Source organism: Mobula birostris, chromosome 18 (assembly GCF_030028105.1).
Source record: "Mobula birostris isolate sMobBir1 chromosome 18, sMobBir1.hap1, whole genome shotgun sequence".
Lineage (NCBI taxonomy): Eukaryota > Metazoa > Chordata > Chondrichthyes > Myliobatiformes > Myliobatidae > Mobula > Mobula birostris.
The window spans coordinates 44,116,689-44,143,296 of NC_092387.1; the positions used below are offsets into that span (position 1 = coordinate 44,116,689).

The window sequence follows — 26,608 nt, forward strand, 5'->3', positions numbered from 1 at the left end:
CATGGTACACATTGGTACCAATAACATAAGTAAAAAAGGGAGGACGTCCCGAAGAGAGAATTAGGTAGGAAACTCAAAAAGCAGGACCTCCAGGGTAGTTATCTCAGGATTGCTGCCTGTGTCACGTGCTAGCAAGCGCAAGGACAGCATGATCCGGCATATTAATGTGTGGCTGAGAGAATGGTGTAGGGGGCAGGGCTTCAGAATTCTGGATCATTGGGGTCTTTTCTGGGGGAGGTATGGCCTGTACAAAAAGGACGAGTTACACCTGAACCCAGGGAAGTCCAATAGCCTAGCAGTCAGGTTTAATAGTGTTGTTAGGGAGGGTTTAAACTAATTTGGCAAGGGGATGGGAACCAGAGTAATAGGGCTGAGGAAGGGGAAAAAAGAAATAAATCAACAGAGATGATAGAAAGGACAGGCAGAAGATGAGGCATAATCACAGCCAGTGGGATGAGTTACAGGGCAATAGAGGTGTGGTGCAGTTAAAACAGAAAGCAACAAATACTGACTGAAAGTGTTATATTTGAAAGCACGCAACATCAGAAATAAAATGGACGATCTTAAGATTCTGCTACAGATTGGCAAGTATGACATCATGGCCATCTCTGAAATTTGGCTAAAGGATGGCTGCCATTAGAAGCTGAATGTTCAAGGATATACAGTGTATCAGAAAGATAGGTTAGTAGACAGAGGGGGTGGTGTGGCCCTGCGTATGAGAAATAGTATTACATCATTGGAAAGAGATGACATAGCATCAGAAGGTGTAGAGTTGAGTTAAGAAATGGCAAAGGTAAAAGGACCCTAATGGTAGTTGTATAGAGACCTCCAAACAACAGTCAGGATGTGGATTACAAATTACAGCAGGAGATAGAAAAGGCATGTCAGAAGGGTAATGTCACGATAATCATTGGGGATTTTAACATGAAAGTGGATTGGGAAAACCAAGTTAGTAGTGCGCCTCAAGAGAGAGAATTTGTATAATGTCTAAGGGACGTCTCTAAGACACTAGCAGGAAGGACAGCAGAGCAGCAATGGCTGGAGTTTCTGTGAAAAATGAGAGAAGTGCAAGACAGATATATTCCAAATAAGAAATAATTTCAAATGGAAGAAGGACACTACTGTGGCTGATAAGTGAAGTCGGAGCCAAAGTAAAAGCAAAAGAGAGGGCATACAAGGAAGCCAAAGCTAGTGGGAAGACAGAAGATTGGGAAGCTTTTAAAAACACGCAGAAGGAAACTAAGAGGGTCATCAGGAAGGAAAAGATGAATTATGAAAGGAAGCTGGCGACTAACATCAAAGAAGATACTAAAAACTTTTTAAAGTATATAAAGAGTAAAAGAGAGTTGAGGGTAGATATAGGACCAATAGAAAATGATGTTGCAGATATTTTAATGAGAGTTGCAGAGATGGCAGATGAACTGAAGGCGCATTTTGCAACAGTCTTCACAGTGGAAGACATCTGCAGTATACTGGACATTCAAGGGTCTCAGGGAAGTGAAGAATGGGCAGTGAAAATTACGACTGAGAAGATACTCAGGAAGCTTTATGGTCTGAGGGTGGATAAATCTCCTGGATCTGATAGAATGCACCCTCGGGTTCTGAAGGAAGCAGCTGGAGAGATTGCAGAGGCACTAAAAATGATCTTTCAAGAATCGATATTGTATTGTATCGGATGACTGGAAAATTGCAAATGTTACTCCGTTGTTTAAGTCGGGTGGGAGGCAGCGGAAAGGAAACTGTAGACTTGTTAGCCTGACATCAGTGGTTGGGAAGTTGTTGGAATCAATTGTGAGGGATGAGATTACAGAGTACCTGGAGGCATGTGACAAGATAGGTCAAAGCCAGCATGGTTTCCTGAAAGAAAAATCCTGCCTCACTAACCTACTGCAATTTTTTGAGGAAATTACAAGCAGGGTAAACAAAGGAGATGCAGTAGATGTAGTGTACTTGGATTTTCAAAAGGCCTTTGACAAGATGCCACATGTGTGGCTGCTGAGCAAGAGCCCATGGTATTACAGGGAAGTTACTAGCAGGGGTGGAGCACTGGCTGATCGGCAGAAAATAGACAGTGGGAATAAAGGGATCCTATTCTGGCTGGCTGCCAGTTACCAGTAGAGTTCCACAAGGGTCAGTGCTGGGACCACTGCTTTTTACGATGTACATCAATGATTTGGACTATGGGATTAATGGATTTGTGGCTAAATTTGTCCATGATACAAAGATATGTGGAGGAAACAGAGAGCCTGCAGAGAGACTTAGATAGTTTAGGGGAATGGGCAAGGAAGTGGCAAATGAAATACAATGTTGGAAAGTATATGGTCATGCACTTTGGTGAAAGAAATAAGCGAGCAGACTATTATTTAGATGGGGAGAGAATTCAAAATGCAGAGATGCAAAGGGATGTGGGAGTCCTTGTGCAAGATACCCTAAAGGTTAACCCCCAGGGTGAATCGGTGGTGAAGAAGGTGAATGCAATGGTGGCTATTCATTTCTAGAGGTACAGAATATAAGAGCAGGGATCTGATGTTGAGGCTCTATAAGGCACTCATCAGACCACACTTGGGAGTATTGTGTGCAGTTTAGGGCTTCTTGTTTTAGAAAGGATATACTGACATTGGAGAGGGCTCAGAGAAGATTCACAAGAATGATTCCAGGAATGAAAGGGTTACCATATGAGGAACATCTGCCAGCTCTTGTGCTGTATTCCCTGGAGTTCAGGAGAATTTGGGGGGGGGGGGGGGGCGGGATCTCTTAGAAACATTCCGAATGTTAAAAGGCCCGAACAGATTAGATATGGCAAAGTTATTTCCCATGGTAGGGAAGTCTAGGACAAGACTGCATGACTTCAGGATTCAGAACAGAGATGTGGAGAAATTACTTTAGTCAGGGAGTGGTAAATCTGTGGAATTTGTTGCCATGAGTGCCTGTGGAGGACAAGTCATTGGGTGTATTTAAGGCATAGATAGATAGGTTCTTGATTAGTCAGGGCATCAAAGAGTATGGGGAGAAGGCAGGGGAGTGGGAATGACTGGAAGAATTGGATCAGCCCATGATTGAATGGCAGAGCAGACTCGATGGACCAAATGGTCTGCTTCTGCTCCCATAACTTGTGGTCTGATTTACTTACTTATTTATTTTTTTCCTTCTATATTTTGTATTGTATTGAACTGCTGCTGCTAAGCTAACAAATTTTACAACACATGCCAGTGATAATAAACTTGATTCTGACTCTCTTGAATGGTTGGACTAAAATTGCGGAGGCAGATTTAATTACTGTATTAAGAGAGAACTGGGTAAGCAGTTGAAAGGAAAGAAAGTGAGAGAACATAGAAATAGGATTGGCTGAATTGCACTTGCTTAGAGTCAGGACAAACTTGATGGGTCAAATGTCCTGGTTCTGTAATTTATCCTAGATGGATTTGCAGCTGCCATATATTTCAACAGATTGCAAAACAGCCCAGACTTCCAATGCAAGTTAAATAGATTATTTGTATAGAATGCTCCTCTACCACAATTACATTTCAAAACTTGCAAAGATGCACGTTTCATTCACCACAAATATGAATTATGATTACAATAGAGATCCTCAAGCAATACCATTTCTTGCCACCAGATGGCAGAACATAATATTTTAAAGCAGGGGTCTCCAACCTTTTTTGCACTGCGGACCAGTTTAATATTGACAATATTCTTCCAGACCGGCCAACCGGGGGGTGGGGGGGGGGGGGTGTAGTATTGTCAACGGACAGGAGTAGTAGTCAAATGCAGTGTGTTTACCCCAATAAGCCTACAATGACCATGAAGCCTCGTGCGGGCACCAGTGTGCATGCGAGAGTACGTGCCGATTTTTTTCTACAAATCGTTTTTGGTGACTCTGTTCGGGAGCTGGGGTGTTAATCACGACTGGAATATAGGTGATAAGTGGCTAATACACTCAATTTCATTTCTAAAAGGGTTTATCAAACGAATTTAATATTAAACACAGCGCATATTTTCCTCGCATGAATATAGTGATAAGTCAATTATCGGAGGGGGACACGGGAGTTTGAAGTAAGTGTTGAACAGACTTCCAGTAGAGGTGGTAGAGGCAGGTTTCATATTATAATTTAAAGAAAAATTGGATAGGTATATGGACAGGAAAGGAATGGAGGGTTATGGGATGAGTGCAGGTCGGTGGGACTAGGTGAGAGTAACCGTTCGGCACGGACTAGAAGGGCAGAGAAGGCCTGTTTCCGTGCTGTAATTGTTATATGGTTACATAAGTCACTTATAAGTCAATAGCATCATAACATTTTAAGTAACATTTGGATATTAAACACACAGCACATATTTTCCCCATATGAACATATAAAATCATTGCAACACACCAATATCGCGGAATCAGTGGGAGCCCTGTGCTTGTTTCCCTGCAACAAGACGGTCCCATTGAAGAGTGATGGGAAACAACGATACTCCAAGGGGGTTCCTTATGTCCAGTCTATTCCGCAATTTAGTTTTCGTTGCATTCATTGCAGAGATATGTTGGAAATGGAAGCAACGTTTTCAGTGCTTTCGTGGCTATCTCAGGATTTTCAGCCTTGACTTTGATCCAGAATGCCTGCAGAGATGTTATGTCAAACATACTTTTCAGCCCGCCGTCACTTGTAAGCTCGAGGAGCTGATCTTTTTCCCGCGCCAACATGGATGACGCGTGGGTAATGACCTCGCATGCATTCAAGCTCAACAGTGGGCGTGGCAGGGAATGAGGAAAGGTGTAGCTGACTCATATTGTTTCCTCGCAGCCTGGTAGCACATGCTTTGTGGCCCGGTGGTTAGGGACTGCTGCTTTAAAGTATAGGTTCTCCCCAGGTTAAACACCCAACTTACGGACTTTGCATACAATCAAATCAACATTTCGGAGGCCTGCTGAATGGAGTTGCCAGTTGCTGAGGTGCTACAGGCATTTCCATATCTCCTCTCTCTCCACCCTCCCACATCCTTGAGCCACAACAACCAAGACAAACAGAGTTGAAAGCAACAAGCAAACTCATTCACATACCAAGTCAGTGAGGCTGCCTAAACTGTTCATTTCTAATTTATTAATGAATTGGATTTTGAACACCTCTCAGAACACTTCCCTCTCATAAATATATATAATATCCTATTTATATTTTTGCCATCCCACTTTATATTGTTGATAAGATTGAATGAGTATTGTTATACTGATCCTGAAACAAAACAAATACAGCTTGGAACTTTTATATTGCTTGAGGAGATTTTAAATTTACCTAATCCCATTCCCTGCTGGTAAGGCTATCAAGTAATGATATCCTTACCATAAATAATCTCTAAAGTGAAGTCTATACTTATAAGAATAACCATTTAAAAAGGGTACAGAATTCCAATGCAAGCCAAGCATGAAGAGATTTTGAACACAAGAGATCCTCTAGATAGTGGAAATCCAGAGCAACACAAAATGCTGACAGAACTCAGCAGGTCAGGCAGGAGCTATGAAAATAGAGACTGTCGAAGTTTCGGACTGAGATCCTTTATGACCCGATGAAGGATCTCAACCTGAAACTTACAGTAATTATCCTGTCAAACTTCCTTTAGAATAGTGAGTAACATGAATGCATAGAAGTAAGGGCATATTGCCATGTGGAGAGATCTGTGGAACAATTATGTGGGTGCTTTTTAAGTCCACATTTTATTTGTGTATCAGCACCAATTTTATGAAGATTAATATTTCCTACCATCTTTCAGCTGGCTAAGCATTTGTAGAGAATAGCACCCCAACTACCTCAAGATACACAATTTCTCATTAGAGATTATACGCAGTTTTTGGATTGGACTCTGCCATTCACATTATGTGTACCTCTGGTTTCTGCTTACTCCTTTTCTATTGCTACTTGATGGAATTTTGATTGGGGCAAATTGGCTCTGCAACCTGCAATCGACAGTGCTAAGTTGAACTGAACAAAACTGAACATTCCCAGACTGTTTCAAGGACTCTGTGGTTTGATGTCCCATATTCTGTGTGTTTTTCGCTTGTTTTTTGTCATTTGCACAATTTGTTCCTTTTTTTGTATGTTGGGTGTTTAATATTTTCCTTGAACGGGTTCCAAGGTGCTTCTTTGTTTCTTGGATGTCTGGGGGGAGACGAATCTCAAGGTTGTATACTGCATACATACTTTGATAATAAATATATTTTGAATCTTTGAATATCACTCCCCATGGTGCTAATGACTTGTGCAATGTCATTCAGTGACATGGGCAAGCCATTACCAACTCAAAACATGAAACAACTAAGAAAACTGACAAATGGTAAACAGACAACTGCACCATTTTTGTCATTGATGGCCAAGTATTTACAATGTCTGACTGTGAAAATGGGGGACACCTCCCTCTCCCTTACTAGGGAGAGAGAGAACTTGTGGTTTGTCGAATACTGGATGAAATACGATAGTCATTGGGGTAACTGCAAGGTCTGTGTCTTTGCTATTGCCTAGCTCACGCTTGTGCTCAGTAGCAGGTGCGCTTTTTTTGCTGGGGAGGAGGAGGTATCGTTGCCTTGTTGCCGCTTATGCGTGGGAGGGAGGAGCTGGGGGGGGAACTTTGGGGTTCTCATGTTTAACTGTCCATTCTTTGGGGCACTCCTCTGTTTTGATGGATGTTTTGCAAAGAAGAAACATCTCAGGCTGTTTATTGTATACACTTCTCTGACACTGAATTGGATCTTTGAACCTTTAAGCCTTTTGGAAGCATTCAAAAACTGTCTTTTAAAATGTCAAAATACTGATAAATTATAAGCTATTTAATTTTTTTAATTACTTAAAATATACAAATGTAGCAAAGACAGTTTTAAAAGAGACAAATTATCTTTGTTCCTTCTAGTTATAAAAGTTCCATTCAAATAGGCAAAGTGATTCTGAGCAAAAAAATCTTGTGCTGCCCGAAGACTCCTTCTGGAGTCCAACAGGAAGCATTTTTGGCAAAATGTGACAACTGATCCAGCGTACAGGTGTCCCCCATTTTTCCAACGTTCACTTTACGAAACCTCACTGTTACGGAAGACCTACATTAGTACCCTGTTTTCACTTTCAGAAGGTGTTTTCACTGTTACGAAAAAAATTCAGCGCGTGATAAAAAATTCAGCGCAAGCCCCAAGCAGCCGCTCTCCCCGGATTCGGAACGGCATTCTAGCCAGCATTGCTTTAACAGGAGCCTGTGAGCAGTTGTTTGCAAGATGAGTTCTATGGTGTCGGAAAAGCCTGAAAGAGCTCATAAGGTGTTACACTTAGCGTAAAACTAGACATAATTAAGCATTTCAATCGTGGTGAACGAAGCAAGGACAAAGTGAGTCTGGCTTGTGGAAGCTGACGAAGATGATGTTGAAGAGGTTTTGGCATCCCATGACCAAGAACTGATAGATAAACAGCTGATGCAATTGGAAGAGGAAAGGATAACAATCGAAACCTAATGAGTAATGATAAAGTACGACTTTAATTTTGAAAGGGTACATAAGTTTCGGGGAAATTTGCAAGATTCTTTCAGTCCTTACAAAGAACTGTATGATAGAAAAATGCGCGAGGCTCAGCAGTCGAGCAAGTCACAGCAGACGACAAACCTCGACTTTCGACATCGAGGCGGGCAGTCATAGGAGAAGATGAGCTGCCTGCTCTAATGGAAACAGACGACGAGATGACACCCCAGTGTCCCACCACTCCAACATCCAGGCTGCGGACAGATACTGTACCGATTCGCGGAGAATGCAGCAGTAGCTGGGAGGCACACAGCACATGTTTAAGAAAAAAGCCGAAATAAACATGCTAATTAATTAGGTGCTGCCCCACACGTAATTGTCAGCCCAGATCAGAGGCGATGCAATCGGCAATCGGTACTGATCTGGGCCGACAATTATGTGTCGGGCAGCACGTAATTAATTAGCATGTTTATTTCGGCTTTTTTCTTAAAGATGTGCTGTGTGCCTCTCGGCTACCGCTGCACCCCTGCGTGCTTCGCGGCAATGTATCGGTTGGTGGCCTGGACGGTGGGGGCCACTGCACCACCCAACCTGCAACGACTCAGCCTAACACACCATCATCAGTGTGCCCTGCGCTGTCCCGATTCCGGTAAGTGATACTACACTGTACATATATTATTTCTACTTTATATCGGCTGTGTATTTTTACATGTTATTTGGTATGATTTGGCAGCTTCATAGCTTAAAGATTACTGGAGAGTGCTTGCGCCGTGTTTTTGCCAACAGCACTTGCGTGAGATTTTCTGCCAACGGCGCTTGCGTGAGGTTTTTGCTACGGAGAACAGTTCAGTAATGATTGTGGAAAAGTATTTCTACTTTATAAAGGCTGTGAATTTATCATATCATTCCTGCTTTTACTATATGTTACTATTATTTTAGATTTTATGTGTTATTCGGCATGATGTGGTAGGTTATTTTTGGGTCTGCGAACGCTCACAAAATTTTCCCATATAAATAAATGGTAATTGCTTCTTCGCTTTATGACATTTCTGCTTACGAACCGTTTAATAGGCTCTACCTTCGGATGGCAGGGGAAACCTGTACTTGGTGGCACTAAAGCTAAGAAATGTTAGCAGTTTAATACAGAAATACTGCCACTTCTTAGCAAGTTCCAGCGCAACATATCCATTATTTTGCAGAAATCAGATCAGTTAGTTCAAGATTTTCTTTTAAATTATCTTAGGAAATGTTAGATATAAAGCCACATTGTCTTCACATAAATTTAATGATTATTTCAGATATCAGTAGGTACATCCATGTCAACAAGCCAACATACAACTTAAGTAATTGTCATATTCAAATCTATTGAGCTGTATTTTAAAGAATTAATATGCTAACAGGGGAGAGAAATTAAGCTTATACTTTGCTCAAGGTTCTACAATGTAATGATAATGCCTAATCAAATAAATATGTCACTCAATGTTTTTGATCCGATGCAACATTCAGTATTCTCAGGATTCTTTATATTTCTGTCTGTGTACTCAGCAGAGGAACTCTTCCGCAAACTCTAAACAAAACATTTCTGCAATACCTTGGTTAATCCTATTAACATTTGGAATGGAACTCTGGAAAATCAATGTGGAAATTCCAGCTGCAATCAGTAGTTTACACAAATGAGCACAAAACAAAAAGCTAACTCCATGTCCCATCATAATGACTTTTTTTTAAAGTTGAGTAGTTCTTCAAAATGTTTCTTATAGGTCAATCTGTGATCCACTAACCATTTTCTTCACATTGTTTTTTTCCAACTGAGCTTATATTAAGCAGCAAAAATACAAATCTGACCATGTTTTTTTTAAAAAAAAATCAACATTTTTCAAAGTCTTAATTTAACTTTAAGGCTTCAGTTTAATTTCAAATAGTTTACTCCTGTTTTTAAATCTTATTAGATTAGATTATTTGTGAAATAACTAGTAAGAAATTGTGCTTCAATCAATAAAATTACATCTGATTTTTTTTTAAATCTTAGTTCCACTTTCCTGAACTGATCCAACTTAACTTGATTCCTATAACATCCAAAATTCCTCTGCAAATCTATCTTGAATATATTCAGTATATACCTCTCTATAGCCCCTTTAGGTGCTATAAAAAGTTATTCTCCTGAATTCAAATAGAGATGCAAAATATCTACCGTCATACATAATTTGATTCTGCTGCTGCTTTGTCGTCCTCTTCTCAATCACTTTGTAAAAGTAAAGCCTCAACTGTCAGCGGACAACCTCTCAAACTTAGCAAAAGGTAATTTATCATTTTATGTGTAATGCTTAACAGCTGCAATTAAAAATCAATTACAACTGGAAAACAATAATGTCTTCTAAAATGCAAATGGAAGAGTTCTACTCCTGTGTACAAACTGATTGAGTTCTTTAAATCTTGCGAGACTAATGACTTTTAAGACAGCCATTATCTTTGCTTTCCAAAGGTTTCTCTCCCCATTTCTGCAAATTACACTGAATGTCATATGTCAGATTACAGAATAAATTCCTACACATCTTTAGACAAATACTGTTTTTAAGATACCTTATTTATTGGAGTTTTGTGCTGATATTCTTGCACCGTCTAAGATTTAAAGCTTCAAAAATATTCTCCATGTACCACCAATTCAATCTCCAAATCACATTTACAATACACAAATATTGCCATGTCTATATTCAAAGTACATATGCTTCAAACAGCTCACCAACATTGAAATTCTACAGTAGTTGCACCCTAAATATTACACAAAGCTGAATGTTATATTGCTCCACAGTGAGATAAGGTTCCCCAGATAATTTCTCTTTGAGTTTACTTAGTTAATGTGTTCAACTAACATAAATAACTCAGATCAATTACAAATCTTTTGTAAAATCATTTGGAATTTATTCATGAGAATAGCAATGAGGCCTCTATTAGATTAGCAGACATTTCATAAATCAATTTTATACTATGATAAGGGTATCTTTTTTAAAAAAATAAGTATTGAAAGGACTCTATAGTAGACAGAGGGAAATTTTTAATTAGGAAGTCCAAGACTAGAGGAAATAATCTTAAAGCCAATAATTTCATCCAGCAGGGAACAATTTCTGACACAAAGGATAACAAAAATCAGGAATTATTTCCCACAAAAGCAGATGGTATCACAATTACTTATTTTAAATTACATTTTAAATTAGACTTCTGCAAGCCGAGAACATCAAGAAATGATACTAAGACAAATGGTTAGAGACTGAATATTGAACAATGACGGATCAGACTAAATTGCCCATTTCTAGCACTTTTGCAATCCTGCTGTTTATAATTCACTTGAAGGTGCAGTTGCTCATTTCCTCCACATGATGACCCTTCTCTGCAGCCATCAAATCAGCTGCTCAATTCAACTTGACTTTCAAGATTAATATTACAGAAACATCATAGAGAAATAAAGGACGTTTTACTTTTAAAATTGCTCAGCATTTCATTCCTTTATCTTTATGGCGGTGCTTACAAACAGCATCAGAAAACCAAATTTTATCACATATCACTGTTGGCTTTTATAACGTTTCAAACCTTAAGTTTATTTAGATAATTTACTTAAATTATAATTAGTTTTTCATTAAAAAAAGTTTAATTACCAGTGATTCCAGTATATTATTGTCCTCAACAATGAAAATATCTTTAAACTTTTTTTTTGAAAGAAAGCGTTATTTGTACAACTCTGAAGCCAACTTCCTGTTATGTCCAAACAAAATACAACAAACGCAATAGGAATCATCTTACCAGGCTGTTCATCTCTGAAGACTCAAGGCTGCCACACTGCTGGACTGTACCAAGTCCCTCCATGCCTTCTTCATCCCACATGTATGTTCCAGCTGAACTACTGGAAGGAGAAAGTTCAAAGGAAGAGCCCATTGCGTAGTTGACATCTGGAGACACAAGGTCATTACCTGAGGCAGTGGTCTGGGAACTCTCCAAATCTTTGCAATGATCTACTCAAAAGATTAAAAAAAAGGGACAATTGTTATAATATATAGGAGAACAAACAGCTGTTAACATCTTGCCAATATTTTGTTTTTTTTAAATATGCATTGTCAATTATTTAGCCGGATAACCAAAATAAGACAGCATTTCAACTTTAAATTATGACAAACAAGTTTAACAGATACAGTAGAGATTAATAACTTATACAAGGTGTTTGTGGCACAAGGAGCAATTTAAATAATTTTATTTAGACAATGAATAAAATCATGGACAACAGCAAGAGGAATTCATTTAGAACTGCCACAGGTTAGGAAGATGACAGGGAACAGGAAATAAATGTGGCCATACCAGTGATACACATATCCTGTAAATAAGTAAGTAATGCAGGGAGCTCTCAACACTGACAATTCATATAATATTTTGCTAAGTCAACACTAGCTGGGATACAACTAGAATAGCCCATTCAAATATTTACAGATAATAGTTTAATAAGGATCAGTAAGATTAAAAGATGAAGATATCAAGAAATATCACATTTAGAAGTAGGGAAGGTTGATGCCATTTCCCAGTAATGAAGAGAAATTTTTATGTGAATGGATAAATCAATGAAAATGGAAATTAATTAAGAGACATCAATATTAAATGCATAGATTGCAAAGCAGTGCATGAAATTTGAACATATTTGAAGATAAAAAATTAACAAATCAAAGACAAACTATAAATAGTGTAGAAAGGAAAAGATAGTAAAACTTTTTCACAGATATGACTAAAAAAGGAAGGTTGCAATGGGATTGAGGCCATTAAAGAATATGTAGGATAATATAATGGATAACCACGGGAATGACACAGAAACAATAATCTATTATCTTGCTTTAATATTCAGAAGGTCAGTGTGACATTAGGAGAGCACTGAAATTAGTACAGTTAAGAGATTAAATTAGCTAGTCAAATTTAAGGATGAATTCTATCCATGCAGTTTAAAAGAATATTAGAAAGATAGAAGAGGTATTGCTGCAAAGTTAGTAATACTTTGGAAAACATGTAGTGCTACAGCACCATCATATAGTCTGCCTATAGCTAACTCACTATTTAATGAGAGAGAAATAATGTGTCCCAGGCATTATAGATCAGTAAGCAGAATATCAGCAGGAAAAATAATAGAATCTCTATATGAGCATGTCAACATGGATTTTAAAAGGTATTAACCTTGCTTAATCAAGTTAGATTTTTTTGGAAGAGACAACAAAGAGAATGGTAATGTACCTCCAAGCCCTGAACTAAGGTACCCCATAAAAGACTAACAAAGTCAGAGAACAGAGTCAGGGCACAACTAGGTGAATGAACTGCAATCTGACAAGGAACAGAGTGGAAGTCAAGACTAATTATTTGAAGGAATTTCTTTAACAAGAGGGTGATGAATCAATAAAATTCATTGTCACAGACAGCTGTGGAGACCAAGTCATTGGGTATATTTAAAGCTAAGGTTGATAGGTTCTTGATGGTTACAGGAAGAAGCCAGGAGAATGGGGTTGAGAGGGATAATAAATCAATCATGATGGAAAGGTGGAGCAGACCAGATGGGCTGAATGGCCTAATTTTCTCCTGTAACTTATGGTCTTGTACTGGAATGATGTAGCAAATGAGAGCCACAAACATCAATGTTGTGAGCACTGTTTTTCGTAATTTGCAGTAAGGATTTAAACTCTTGCATCAATAACACGTTTTAATTTTGCAGTTGATATCAAATTGGGGAGTGGATGGGAGGGCAGGCTTGGAGTAATAGCTGGAGCAAATGCAACTAATTACAGAAATACATCAATAAAAACATACAATGAGCAATTAAGTTAATCATATAAATGTGATAAAGTACATTTTGGTGATTTGAATAGTGAGGTTGCTTAATTTTAGGAAAATGGGTTGAGTTGGGGAGAGGAACAAAGGAATCATCAAATACTGATACACCCAAATCACACTATGTGTTAGCAAAGTGTTTAATGAAAGGCAAAGTAAGTCCAGGCAAACATCTGGAAGAACAGAACCGCAAAGTTGAAAAGTTATGTTCCAATCTTGATTTGATATTTGACATTTAAAATAATGAGTACACTTCTGATTGCCTTACTATATAAAGTTACAGGAGAGGCGGTGCTGAGAGTTGATCCAATAAACAGTCTTTGAAATTTGAAAGTGTTTTTTTCTCCAGAGTGAATCCAGATAGAATATTTACACTTATGAGAAAGACCACAAGCTTGGGCCATTAGAACACACCAAAGAGAAATCTATTAGGGAGTGTACAAGAAACTTCTTGAAGACTGGTGAGAATTTGCAAATGGCAACCACAATATTTGAAGAGTATGTTTAAAGAGAGACTAATAAAGCATATAAAGAAAAAAAATTGAGACATACTGAACAAAACGAGGGAAGACCTGATTGAGGTGAACAGGCCAAATGGCCTATTTCTATGAGTACTTGATGCAGCATTTAGATTACAGGACTACTGAAAAGCAGAGAACAAATAATAGGACTAGATCCAAGAGGATTTCGCACAGGATACACAGAAAATAATGTTTTTAAAAACTTAAGTAAAAGACATTGAGAAGGCAAAAGCATCACATCCAGGAAAAGCTCTCCAAGTTATACACCATCATGACATGGAGACATTATAAGTCATCATCTATTGGTCTCAACCAGTGCTTCCCAAAATTTTTGGGTTACTGCCGCCTTGGCTCCCAGACCTTATCCCCTCCTCTTCCTTTCCAGCCATCACATAATAACTATAAATAACTTCAATTTATGATGCACAATGAAAAAAAAATAGGAATTGCAAATTAAAAGCAGTAACAAATAATTGCAAAAAATTCCAATCTATTTAAAGCTACAAATAAAATTATTTCTTTATTTAATGACAGTAGAAACAATTTTCATCAACCATTTTCGAGTCTACATTAGTGGTCCAACTATTCACCACTTCATTAATTTTTCACCTTTCAATCAGAAGGATGGGCATGTTACAGTGACATCAGCTTCTCAACATTAAGCTGAATGTCACTCAGGAGTCATCCCAGGCCCCTACACTCAATAATTTAGTCTATTTCGTTGCTTTGAAAGAAGTTGAGCGACTGCACTGAAAACGTGCTTCATAACATAGGATGTGGAAAGGTAATACAGAACATCTTGACACTTTCTCACAGTTCAGCAGAATACAAGATAATTCTTTCTACAACCAAAAGTCTTGATATGATTTTTTGAATCTTGGTCCAGCTCAGTCTTTTTGTAGCAAGATCAGTTCTTACTCCATCTTTCCTGTTAATTCCTCATTGGAAGTGTTCAGAAATGGATTTATTACCCAATCTAGAATTTGGATCCGGAGAAGATCCTGACATCACTCTGACTTGTATTTATGCAGCTCACCCAGGTGGGCACAGTATACCTGACGATAAGCTGGTAGACTTTCTTTCCCTTCCAACTGAGAGAGACTCGGAAATTGGAAAAGGTCATGACGGCCAAAGTTGCACTTAAATAGAGTTAACTGGGACAGAAATAATGGAGCCGATTGATTTGACTTTGATCAATTTCACGTAATGTCCTTGCAATTAAAGACTGATTTAATTAAACTTTGAATAACTCAGACAAAGCAATATCATGCGTAATAGTCTTGAGTTGATTACTGAATGAAGCATTCGAGCCTTCAAAGAATTTTATCAGTTTCAAAAAGTGCATAAAATCACCTCAGGTTACTTTTGAGAGCCACCTGACTTCCATCAACAGCAAACATTCAAACTGTTTATCATTGTCATCATAATGTTCTCAAAATAGCCGAGAAGTGACAGCATGGAACTTGATTTACAGCTGTGATTTATGCAGCCGATCACTTAAGTATTGTGTAATAAGATGTTGCCCGTGAATTACACAGTGAATGGTAAATGTTAGGTGCAGGTTTTTTCAACAAGGTTAATAACCCCACGATAGAATTCTGTTGCTATTGGCACCCCATCTGTTGCATAAGCAAGAATGTTGATGAGCAGCATGTCCTTCGCTTTGTGAAATTGTTCGACCCAAAATATTGACTACCCCTTTACATCTGTTTCTAGTCCCTTTGCAAATAATAACCCTTGAACCATGCTTTCATCTTTTATGCAGTGAACATAACCATAAAGCAATGATTTATTGCCAGAAAAGTTGATTCATCCAATTGCAGAGCAAATTTTGTTGTCTTAAGTATTTTGCGCAATGTGTCTCCCACATTCTCGGACATTTCATCTATTCGTCTTTGAACAGAGTTGTCGCTAAGTAGATTTACTTTAATTGTTTAATCTGGTGATTTATGCAAAACTGTACACAGAGCTTTGCTTACTGCTGGCAGAATCAGTTTTTCTCCAATTGTATGGGGCTTTCCAGATTTAACAAGGGAGCAATTAAATGTTATTTGAAGCAAACAGACCATCACTGTTTTGCCATGAAGTGCTGCCAAACATGTTTTCAAGTGCCTACCATTTCTGAAAGTTCTCTCAAAGTGGCTAAATATAAGCCAGGTTTTTGTTTGCTTTGTCAGAATATATTCTCTTCAAATGTGGTCAAGACCATTCCAAAGGGCAGATTCTGAACTTTACCCCATTGAATGCCATACCCTAATAACAAGAATTGTCATTGTGAGATTAGAGTATGGGAATCATACTAGCTATCACTGCACTACAGTAGTGAACCGCAATAATGCATGGGCTGGGCCTAGAAATAACATGACTTCTTTACAGCAGATTCTCTTAAAATGCTAACTATAACCTGCTTTGAACAAAGTCTAAGAGAACGCTGGGGGTTATCAATAGATGAGGTGATTATGTGATCATTGTAATCAATTATGAGGCACAGAGGATCAAACGCTTATAATAAATAATTCATTTCCTAAATCAAGTCTGCAATCTTTCAGCTACCCCCTTGCTACCAAGTGCCCACCCTACTGCCCCCTTAGCAACACCAACTGCACCCCCCCCAGGTCTAAACCCTGTCAATCCCTACTCTATGAATTGCACAAATTCCTTCATCAGAAGCAAACACTTTAAGGTGAGGTACACCATCTTTTCAAGGCCTTTCAGGGTCAGACAATAAATACTAATTTGCCAGCAACACCAGGACTTGTAAATGAATTTTAAAAGTAATCTCCATATTATTTATTAGAAAAAACAGCCGATAAAAATACTCATTTTGGTAAATTATTAGAAACACAAATGGATGAGTTAATAACATAAAATGGACAAACAAGTTTGTTAGAAAGGGGGATGGAAATGATGAACAGAAAAAAACATGCTAAAAATTTAAAAGCAATGAAGGACTACTTGAAGAATTTAGGCCCATTTATTTTGGAAGATTTAGAAAGATCTACTCAACTTTAAGGACTCCAAACAGTAATCTCATATTTGAAGTGCAGAAAATTAAAGATATACATACTGCACAGTCAATTGAAATATGACTACTTCAGGCAGATACAATGAATGCTTGAATTGATCTGCAGAAGCAGAAAAGATAGAGAAAGGCATGGATAAATAAGTGAAGGAATTGCCAGAGAGTTATCACCTATTGTAACAGGGTAGGTGAATCAAGTCTTTCCTGGTCCTACTATTGCCGATATTAACAGAAAAATAATAAGTATAAAACTGTTAAAAGTAGAAGGCTGTACTGTAGTTACCAAAGTTTTTATGAATCTTAAAAGTAAATAGTGCCTTTTCTGAATCCTCTATTCAGGTCTAAATTCTATAAGAAGTCTCCATTGCCCCAATTTATATGTTACTGACTTATTTCCTTAATTTCTCCATTCCTTTTTCTGTTGAGTTGTGTTTGTCCATTTTTCAAAACTCTTCAGATTCTGGATTAGTTCCTGAGGATTGGAGGGTGGCTAATGTAACACCGCTTTTTAAAAAAGGAGGGAGAGAGAAACCAGGGAATTATAGACCGGTTAGCCTGACATCGGTGGTGGGGAAAATGCTAGAGTCAGTTATCAAAGATGTGATAACAGCACATTTGGAAAGCAGTGAAATCATTGGACAAAGTCAGCATGGATTTGTGAAAGGAAAATCAGGTCTGACGAATCTTGTAGAATTTTTTGAGGATATAACTAGTAGAGTGGATAGGGGAGAACCAGTGGATATGGTATATTTGGATTTTCAAAAGGCTTTTGACAAGGTCCCACACAGGAGATTAGTGTGCAAACTTAAAGCACACAGTATTGGGGTTATGGTATTGATGTGGATAGAGAATTGGTTAGCAGACAGAAAGCAAAGATTGGGAATAAACGGGACCTTTTCAAAATGGCAGGCAGTGACCAGTGGGGTACCACAAGGCTCAGTGCTGGGACCCCAGTTGTTTACAATAAATATTAATGATTTAGATGAGGGAATTAAATGCAGCATCTCCAAGTTTGCGGATGACACGAAGCTGGGAGGCAGTGTTAGCTGTGAGAGGATGCTAAGAGGATGCAGGGCGACTTGGATAGGTTAGGTGAGCGGGCAAATTCATGGCAGATGCAATTTAATGTGGATAAATGTGAGGTTATCCACTTTGGTGGCAAGAACAGGAAAACAGATTATCATCTGAATGGTGGCCGATTAGGAAAAGGGGAGCTGCAACGAGACTTGGGCGTCATTGTACACCAGTCATTGAAAGTGGGCATGCAGGTACAGCAGGCGGTGAAAAAGGTGAATGGTATGTTGGCATTCATAGCAAGAGAATTCGAGTATAGGAGCAGGGAGGTTCTACTGCAGTTGTACAAGACCTTGGTGAGGCCACACCTGGAGTATTGTGTGCAGTTTTGGTCCCCTAATCTGAGGAAAGACATTCTTGCCATAGAGGGAGTACAAAGAAGGTTCACCAGATTGACTCCTGGGATGGCAGGACTTTAATATGAAGAAAGACTGGATTGACTAGGCTTACACTCGCTGGAATTCAGAAGATTGAGGGGGGATCTTATGGAAACATATAAAATTCTAAAGGGATTGGACAGGCTAGATGCAGGAAGATTGTTCCCGATGTTGGGGAAGTCCAGAACGAGGGATCACAGTTTAAGGATAAAGGGGAAGCCTTCTAGGACCGAAATGAGGAAAAACTTCTTCACACAGAGTGGTGAATCTGTGGAATTCTCTGCCACAGAAAACAGTTCAGGCCAGTTCATTGGCTATATTTAAGAGGGAGTTAGATATGGCCCTTGTGGCTAAAGGGATCGGGGGTATGAAGAGAAAGCAGGTACAGGGTTCTGAGTTGGATGATCAGCCATGATCATACTGAATGGCGGTGCAGGCTCGAAGGGCCAAATGGCCTACTCCTGCACCTATTTCCTATGTTTCTATGTTTCTAGTACTGGTTTCCCCAAGGACTTGATGCAAGTAATATACCCACATGACCATGACATACATTGCTCATACATTAGGTACATATCTTGCTATCAAAACTTAAAATTTAAATGTTGTACCTCCCAAGGTACAAAACACATGCAACGATGATATTGAATATTAGTACTGGGAATTCATGCAAAATCTGGTACACACACATCACAATAATCATGTAACTTGACTCATATCTAGTTTTCCAAAAGCATCAGCAACACAAGTGGCAATATTATTGCTACCTAGAGAATAAGGCTCATCACAATTTTTGTAACTTAAAACTACATTTTCAGTATATGAAAAAAAGTTTTTTTTTACATTTTACGTGAATGAGAGCAAATTTTACTCTGCATCTTAGACTTTCAAATACCAATTTGTGAATTCTGAAAGAGCAAATTTCTGTAACCTGAACGGCTGTAATGCAGAGGTCACCTGCACTTATTACTTGAAGTTAACATATATTAGGTTATCCATTCTTAACAGTCCTTAGTTACAAAAAAAACCTAATTCGTTTAATTATCAGCTTTAACCATTAAAAAAAACTTGGAACAAGTACTGCTTGAACCGTCAAGGAATGAGCAGTTATAGACTCCACTGATTTATCTTAGCAGGCACACTTCACATCATTCCAATAACAGGTTATTTCAACACCATCATACACTGAGACTCAGTAACATTCCTATGCCTTTCTAAATAAAGTTATGACCCTTATTATTGAATTAAATTTCCTGACTAAAATGCAAAGTATTGAAAAGTAAATGAAAACAACATACTTGCAAAACTCTTTGCTACAAGTTTAAAGGTTGTCCTGGCTGCATAAAGTCCTTAATTTAAAGATGAATCAAATTTTGAACAGTGGTAGAAAGCGAAAGCACATTTTGCATAGGTGTCAAATAAAAAAAAAGTTAATTCTTTCAACATAGCATTTAACTTTTAATTACCAATGAAAATATTAATATAAAAACTGCATGCATGCTTGTGTTAGTTATTCATTTACTGAAAAGACATACAGTATATACACCATTTAATAGTAATAGCTTACATACCAGAGAATCCAGTATCCATCCATTCTGTGCCTGTATGTGTTGAAATTAGAACTTCCTCTAATCCTTCTGAAGACATGGCCTCATTAGGAATGTAAAGATCATCAGGAATTTCTGTGGAAATAGAATTATCGCTATCCAAAATTTCAATTGACTCAGTACCAGAATTAGCTAACTGTTCGCTATTATTAATTATATCACTGTTGGAATACATTGAGATCATTCCTTCTGGGTCATCAATATCTTTTGCAGAAGATGGTTGAAGTTCTTCAGTAGCTCCAAGATCAGCTTTCTCACCTATAGCATTACTGTTTAATGTGTTATCAGCAATGTATTCAATATTTACATTTACATTATTTGAGTTATTTTCAACAATAGTTGGAATTCCATCTGTTTCTTTTATGGTGTCAGATACTGAATTTATATTGCTTCCTGTTCCTGAAGCAGTCAACCTATTACATTTAGTTAATGAAGACTGAGTCATTTTAGAAGCAGAAGTAGCAGTATAAAATGAAGATGTGAGGCAGGTCGGAAGCTGAGACTTTTTCAAAGCAGATGATGGTACTTTTAAGCATGGTCTACTGGAAGCGCTTTTACTAAGTGATTCACTGGTGCTTGGGCTATCTGTACCCCTTGCACTGCCATAGCGATAAGTGTTTGATTTCAAGGGAAGACTTATCCTCATTTGCTGCTTCAGACAAGGTCTAGAAACATCTGCAGCCTTTGAAAAGGACAAAGATCTTGGTATTACATCAGAACTACAGGAGTTACTTTGTGTGGAATATGAAAAGCTCTGTGACCTAACAATGTTCTCTTCCAATAAGTTCTTCAAGCTTTCTGTAGATTGGTTAAGACTTCCTTTTGAACTGCTTGATGCAGAGAAACTCTCTTCTTGATCAGACATCTTTAAAGCTGTCTTACGAAACTGACCAAATGACTGGGACCTTGAAATATGAGATGTTGTGAATGACTTTCCCTGTAATTTACCATGGTTTCCTTTCGAGGAATGAGTTGAGCTAGTGACAAGCATTTTATTTTCTTTTACACAAGGTACAAATTGATGCTTCTTTTGATGGCTGGATGCTGCAGTAGATTTAGTCTTAAAACCCAAGTCTGCGTGATCTTTGATAAGAGGAACTTTAGAATAAAAATTTCTCTCAACTTTAGCATGTGCTTCATTCATAACAGAACAAGACAAGGAACTAACTGGGTCCTTTGCTCTTTGTCCACCACCTTTAGTTTTACCAGACTTCTTCCAGTTGAAAGAAAAGGCACCTGAACGACCAGTTCCATTCTGCTTGGTATCAAAGTTTGAACTGCTGGAAGCACTGACACTGCGAACACAGGCTCCATTTGATTCAGGTTGAAGAAGAATCTCACTTAATTTAGATGTTCCACCGCCAAACTTAGGCAATCTCGAAACAGAGGCAGATTTGCTCGGTGTTTTTCCTTCCATTAGCTGGCAGACACTTCCGGTTCACAGTTCTTGCAATCTACAAAGCAAACAAATTGAATAAATTCAATAATACATTTTAAACACATCTCCTTCACCCCATCAGAGAATAACATTCCACAATTAAACCCAGTTTTCCTAATAATGATTACACTAACTGCTAGTTTTGTGAAACATAATTCTGTCCCACGTGTTAAAAACACAAATGAAAAAATACATAATCTATTATAAAATATTTTTGCAGTTCATAGTACTCCAATTGAACTTTTTAGTTCCAGTTACTTTAACTTATACAAGAATCACATGTATTGCAAACTCGAAATTCACTGTGGTAATGATGTAAACCAGGGGTCCCCAACCCTTTTTTGCACTGCAGACCGGTTTAATATTGACAATATTCTTGCGGACCGCCCGACCGGGGGGGGGGGGCGGTGGGTAGGGTTGCCAACAAACAAGAGTAGCAGTCAAATACGTTGTTTACCCAGAAGACTACAATGACCATGAAGCCTTGCACATGCGCATCGTAACCTGCCGATTCCACCCGCCCCCCCCCCCCCCCCAGCAAATCCTTTTTGGCGATTCGGTTCGTGGGGGTGGGTGTTAATCACTACCGGAATATAGGTGATCAGTTGGTAATACACTCAATTTTGTTTCTAAAAGGGTTTATCTAACGAATTGAATATTAAACATACAGCGCATATTTTCCTCGCATGGATATAATGATAAGTCTATTATCAGGGGAGCTTGAAGTGTTGAACGAACTTCCAGTAGAAATGGCAGAAGCAGGTTCGATATGATCATTTAAAGAAAAATTGGATAGGTATATGGACAGGAAAGGAATGGAGGGTTATGGGCTGAGTGCAGGTCGGTGGGACTAGGTGAGAGTAGCGTTCGGCACGGACTAGAAGGGCTGAGATGGCCTGTTTCCATGCTGTAATTGTTATATGGTTATATAGGTCACTTATAAGTCAATAGCATCATAACATTTTAAGTAATATTTGGATATTAAACGCACAGCACATATTTTCCCCGTATGAATATATAAAATCATTGCAACACACCAATATCGCTGAATCAGTGGGAGCCCTGGGCTTGTTTCCCTGCAACAACACCGTCCTATTGAGGGGTGATGGGAGACATCGATACTCGAAGGGGGTTCCTTATGTCCGGTCTATTCCGCAGTTTAGTTTTCGTTGCATTCATTGCAGAAAACTCCGCTTCGCAGAAAAATGTTGGAAATGAAAGCAACGTTTTCAGTGCTTTCATGGCTATCTCAGGATATTTAGCCTTGACTTTGATCCAAAATGCCGACAGAGATGTTATGTCAAACATACTTTTCAGCCCGTCGTCATTTGCAAGCTCGAGGAGTTGATCACCTTCCCGCCCTGACACAGATGACGCGCGGGTCATGACCTCTCATGCGTAATGACTGATCAGTGGCCGTGACAGGGAATGAGGACAGGTGCAGCTGACCAAATCATATTGCTTCCTCGCGGCCCGGTAGCGCATGCTCTGCGGCCCGGTGGTTGGGGACCGCTGATGTAAACTTGAAGTACACAATATAACGATGTAAACTTGAAGTACATTCAAAAACTGAGATTAAAACAGATAATTGGAAATCTATCAATATGTACTCCTGAATATATAGAATCTTATTGACTTCAAAATACTTAAGGTTAACAACTACATAGATATTAAAATCAATTTGGTTTTACTTTGGTCAAGTGGTAGTAGAATCCATACATAATAAATCTAAATTTCTAAAAAGTTACCTAAATTTCTGTTCATACATTACCTTGACAACTTGTGTAGTCAGTCATATGTGACAATGTCAGTCTATATAAAATATGTGCATTACTTCAATTATTCTATGCAGTGAAGGCAGCTTCTTCACAAACAAATACCAAAGATGGCATCAACTACCATAAATGAGTAACAACAGAGGTGTCTTCAGTGTCTTGGGTGAATAGAATTAAGCTACAGTTACTCCCATCCGAAGTCAGAGATACGAATATACCTTATTAGACTTAACCACAAAAGATAGCCATTTCCAAAGTAAGAAGTATGACATACTAATAAAAAGAAACTTCAGGAGAAATTTGGATACACATGGAATGGAGGGGTATGGAAGGAGTACAGGTCCAGGTTGATGAGACTCAGCAAAGTAATAGTTCGACATGGACTAAGTTGGCAGAATAGCATGCTTTCTGTGCTGTAGGACTCTGTAAGGGCACAAAAAACAAAGCCAGCTGGACCTTCATGGTTCTGCATAACTCAATTCAGAGCAGCCCATGTTGAGGTTTTCGTAATTTTAAATGTTAAATTAATAATCTCCAGTGAAAACCAGAAGGAGAACTGCTCAAGACTTTATGCTGTTGAACAATAAAATTGTTTTGTTTTCAGGATGAAGCCACTAAGACCAAAGTTGCATTAATGTCCATCCAATGCTGTTCTGAGAAGTTCATAAATATAAACACAAATAAGTATAACTGCTCTTTCAACAAACGAGAAAATCTGCAGATGCTGGAAATCCAAGCAACACACACAAAAAGTTGGAGGATCTCAGCAGGTCAGGCAGCATCGATGGAAACGAGTACAGTCGATGTTTTGGGCTAAGACCCTGCATCTGGACTGGAGAAAAGAAGATGAGGAGTCAATAGCTAGAAGATGGGGGGGGGGGGGGGGAGAAGAGGGAGAAACACAAGCTGATAGGTAAAACCGGGGGGGGGGGGGTGAAATAAAGAGTTAGGAAGTTGGTTGCTGAAAGAAATACAGAGCTGGAGAAAGGGGAATCTGATGAGAGAACAGAAGGCCATGGAAGAAAGAAAAGGGGGTGCAGCACCAGAGGAAGGTGAAGGGCAGGCAAGGAGTGGGGAAAGAGGATGGGAATGGTGAAGGAAGAGAATTGGGGGGGCCATTACCAGAAGTTCGAGAAATCTGTGTTCATGCCATCAAGTTGGAGGCTATCCAAACAAAATAAAAGATGCTGCTCTTCCAACCTGAGTGTAGCCTCACCACCATAGCAGAAGAGGCTATGGATTGACATGTCGGAATGGGAATAGGAAGTGGAATTAAAATGGGTGGCCACAGGGAGAGACCGTTATTTCTGGTGGTTGGAGTGTAGGTCCTTGGCGAAGCAGTTCCCCAATCTATGGCAGGTCTCACCAATATACAGGAGGCCACACCGACAACACTGGATACAGTAACTGCTCTTTAAGCCTACTTTGTAGCTAGTGTCATGGATGACCTGATCTTTGCTTCAAATCCACTTTTGCCTGACCGCCTCCCCCATAAACCTTGAAACCACTAAAAATCAAGAATGTATCTATTTCAGCCTTGCTTGAATTCTATAACTCAAGAGTTCATAAGCCTTGAAATAAATTCCTAACATTTATGACCCATTATTTGTACAAAGATAATGAAAGCATGCTCCTAGTTCAAGATGTGTTTGCAAGGAAACATCTCAGCATTTACCCACCTAAGCAGATGCATAAACATTAAGTTGCATATGATAAAAATATGAAATGAAACAGAAAATGCTGTAGATGAAAGGTTAGGGAGCATCTGTAGGGTTAATATTGCACGATAATGACCCTCAGAATGGAATCTGGATCAATATGCAAAATGCTGGAGGAAGTCAGCAGCATCCATGGAAGGTAATGAGAGCTGATATTTTTGGATTAAAACTTCATCTGGACTAAGAGACAGAGGGAAACTAGCCAGCATAAAAAAATGAAAGATAGGGTGGAGCAAGAAGTAACAAGTGAAAGGTAGATCAAGGTGAAGAAGGGTGATAGACAGATGGAGGAAGGGACAGTAGAAATAGCAACAGATGCTGCAAAGCAATGAGGTGACAAAGAGCTACAGATGGTGGAATGTGATAGGGAAGGAAGGGGGTGTAATGAATCAACTACAGGAGGTAAGGAAGGCAATTGGGAACAGTCTTCACCAAAATGTAGGGGCTTTTTGCTGAGTATGTTTAAAGAAACTGATAAGATCAAGGGAAGTCAGATTAGTGCTGGCAGGTAGCACCTTGTTGAAATATTAGCTATGCTCCTTCCGAAGCATGGAATGGGTGAAACAGCAAGTTGCTGCTTCTATTTACCACAGGTAGTCCCCAGGTTACAAAAGAGCTCTGTTCCTGAGAACTGTTCATACCTGAATTGTTTCTAAATTGGAATGAACAATAATAATGTGTGGGACAGAATCACAAAAACAGTTGTAAGAAGAGAGCAAGGTGGTCTCACAGTAAGAGTGACTGAGACTGCTCAGCTTAAACCAGCCCTCGATTGTTACGTAGTGGAGTGGGGGAGATGAGGCTCAGAGAAATGCCCCTCTTCCATCTGGCAGATGCCTGCAGCCTCACAGCAACAAGTAAATTCAACCCAGCAGTCTCCCACAAGCTCAATGGCAAGTGTGGAATGTTTGTTATCAGGCATACCTGACCTAAAGAGGATCTGCAGTATTTTCAAAGAATCCAAACTCCTAACGAAGGGTCTCAACCCAAAATATAGACTGTCCATTTCCCTTCATAGATTCTGCCTGACCTGCTGAGTTTCTCAAGCATTTTACATGTTGCTCCATGATGAGCATGTACTGTATGGTTTCTAGACTTAATTTACAGGAACAAGATAACTTGTGCCTTAACATCTTTTCTATGAGAGATACCTCCCAAAGCAGAACTCCTACAAGTCTGTATCTGTAGGCAGTTAGATTGAACACTAAAACTCAGATCACAAAAATCTTGGGGTACAACCCCATGGCACCCTGAAACTGACAACAAAAGTGGATAGGTTGGTAAATAAGTCAAATGGCATTTCTGTCTCTGTAGAAATGACTTGCCCCAACAACTTCCAAAACATTTTAACGAAGTTGTCAGTATTTTATTTGGAATACGTGGAGAGAGATTGCTAATTTTACCCCAAAAACTATAGCAAAATAAACTCTAGAGTAACTAACCCTCTACAGCACGCAGGGAGCATACCACTTAAAATCTGCCAGGATTTAATCATACCAATTTGTTGTGGCAAAAGCAAATTAATCGAATCTACATACACTCATAGAAACATAGAAAACCTACAGCACAATACAGACCCTTAAACCCACAATGCTGTGCCGAATGTGTAATTACTTTGGAAATTACCTTAAGTCATCCATAGCCCTCTATTTTTCAAAGCTCCATGTACCTATCCAGGAGTCTCTTAAAAGGCCCTATCATATCTGCCTTCACCACCGTTGCTGGCAGCCCATTCCACACACTCACCACTCTCTGCGTAAAAAAACT

At 38.9% G+C, this 26,608-nt stretch overlaps 1 protein-coding gene across 3 annotated transcripts in view; it reads right to left on the reverse strand.

Annotated features, from left to right (window-relative positions):
* Positions 1-26,608, reverse strand: part of ccser2a (coiled-coil serine-rich protein 2a) — a 736,576-nt gene that overhangs the window by 627,132 nt on the left and 82,836 nt on the right. For all 3 annotated transcript variants that reach the window (XR_011889642.1, XM_072282572.1, XM_072282573.1), the window contains exons 3-4: positions 19,875-21,364; positions 11,261-11,469 (exon numbers count right to left, since the gene is read on the reverse strand). Coding sequence is in view for 2 of the 3 variants with exons in the window: in XM_072282572.1 (XP_072138673.1) it covers positions 11,261-11,469; positions 19,875-21,327 (1,662 nt within the window). In the remaining variant the exon portion in view is untranslated. The remainder of the gene's footprint in view (positions 1-11,260; positions 11,470-19,874; positions 21,365-26,608) is intronic.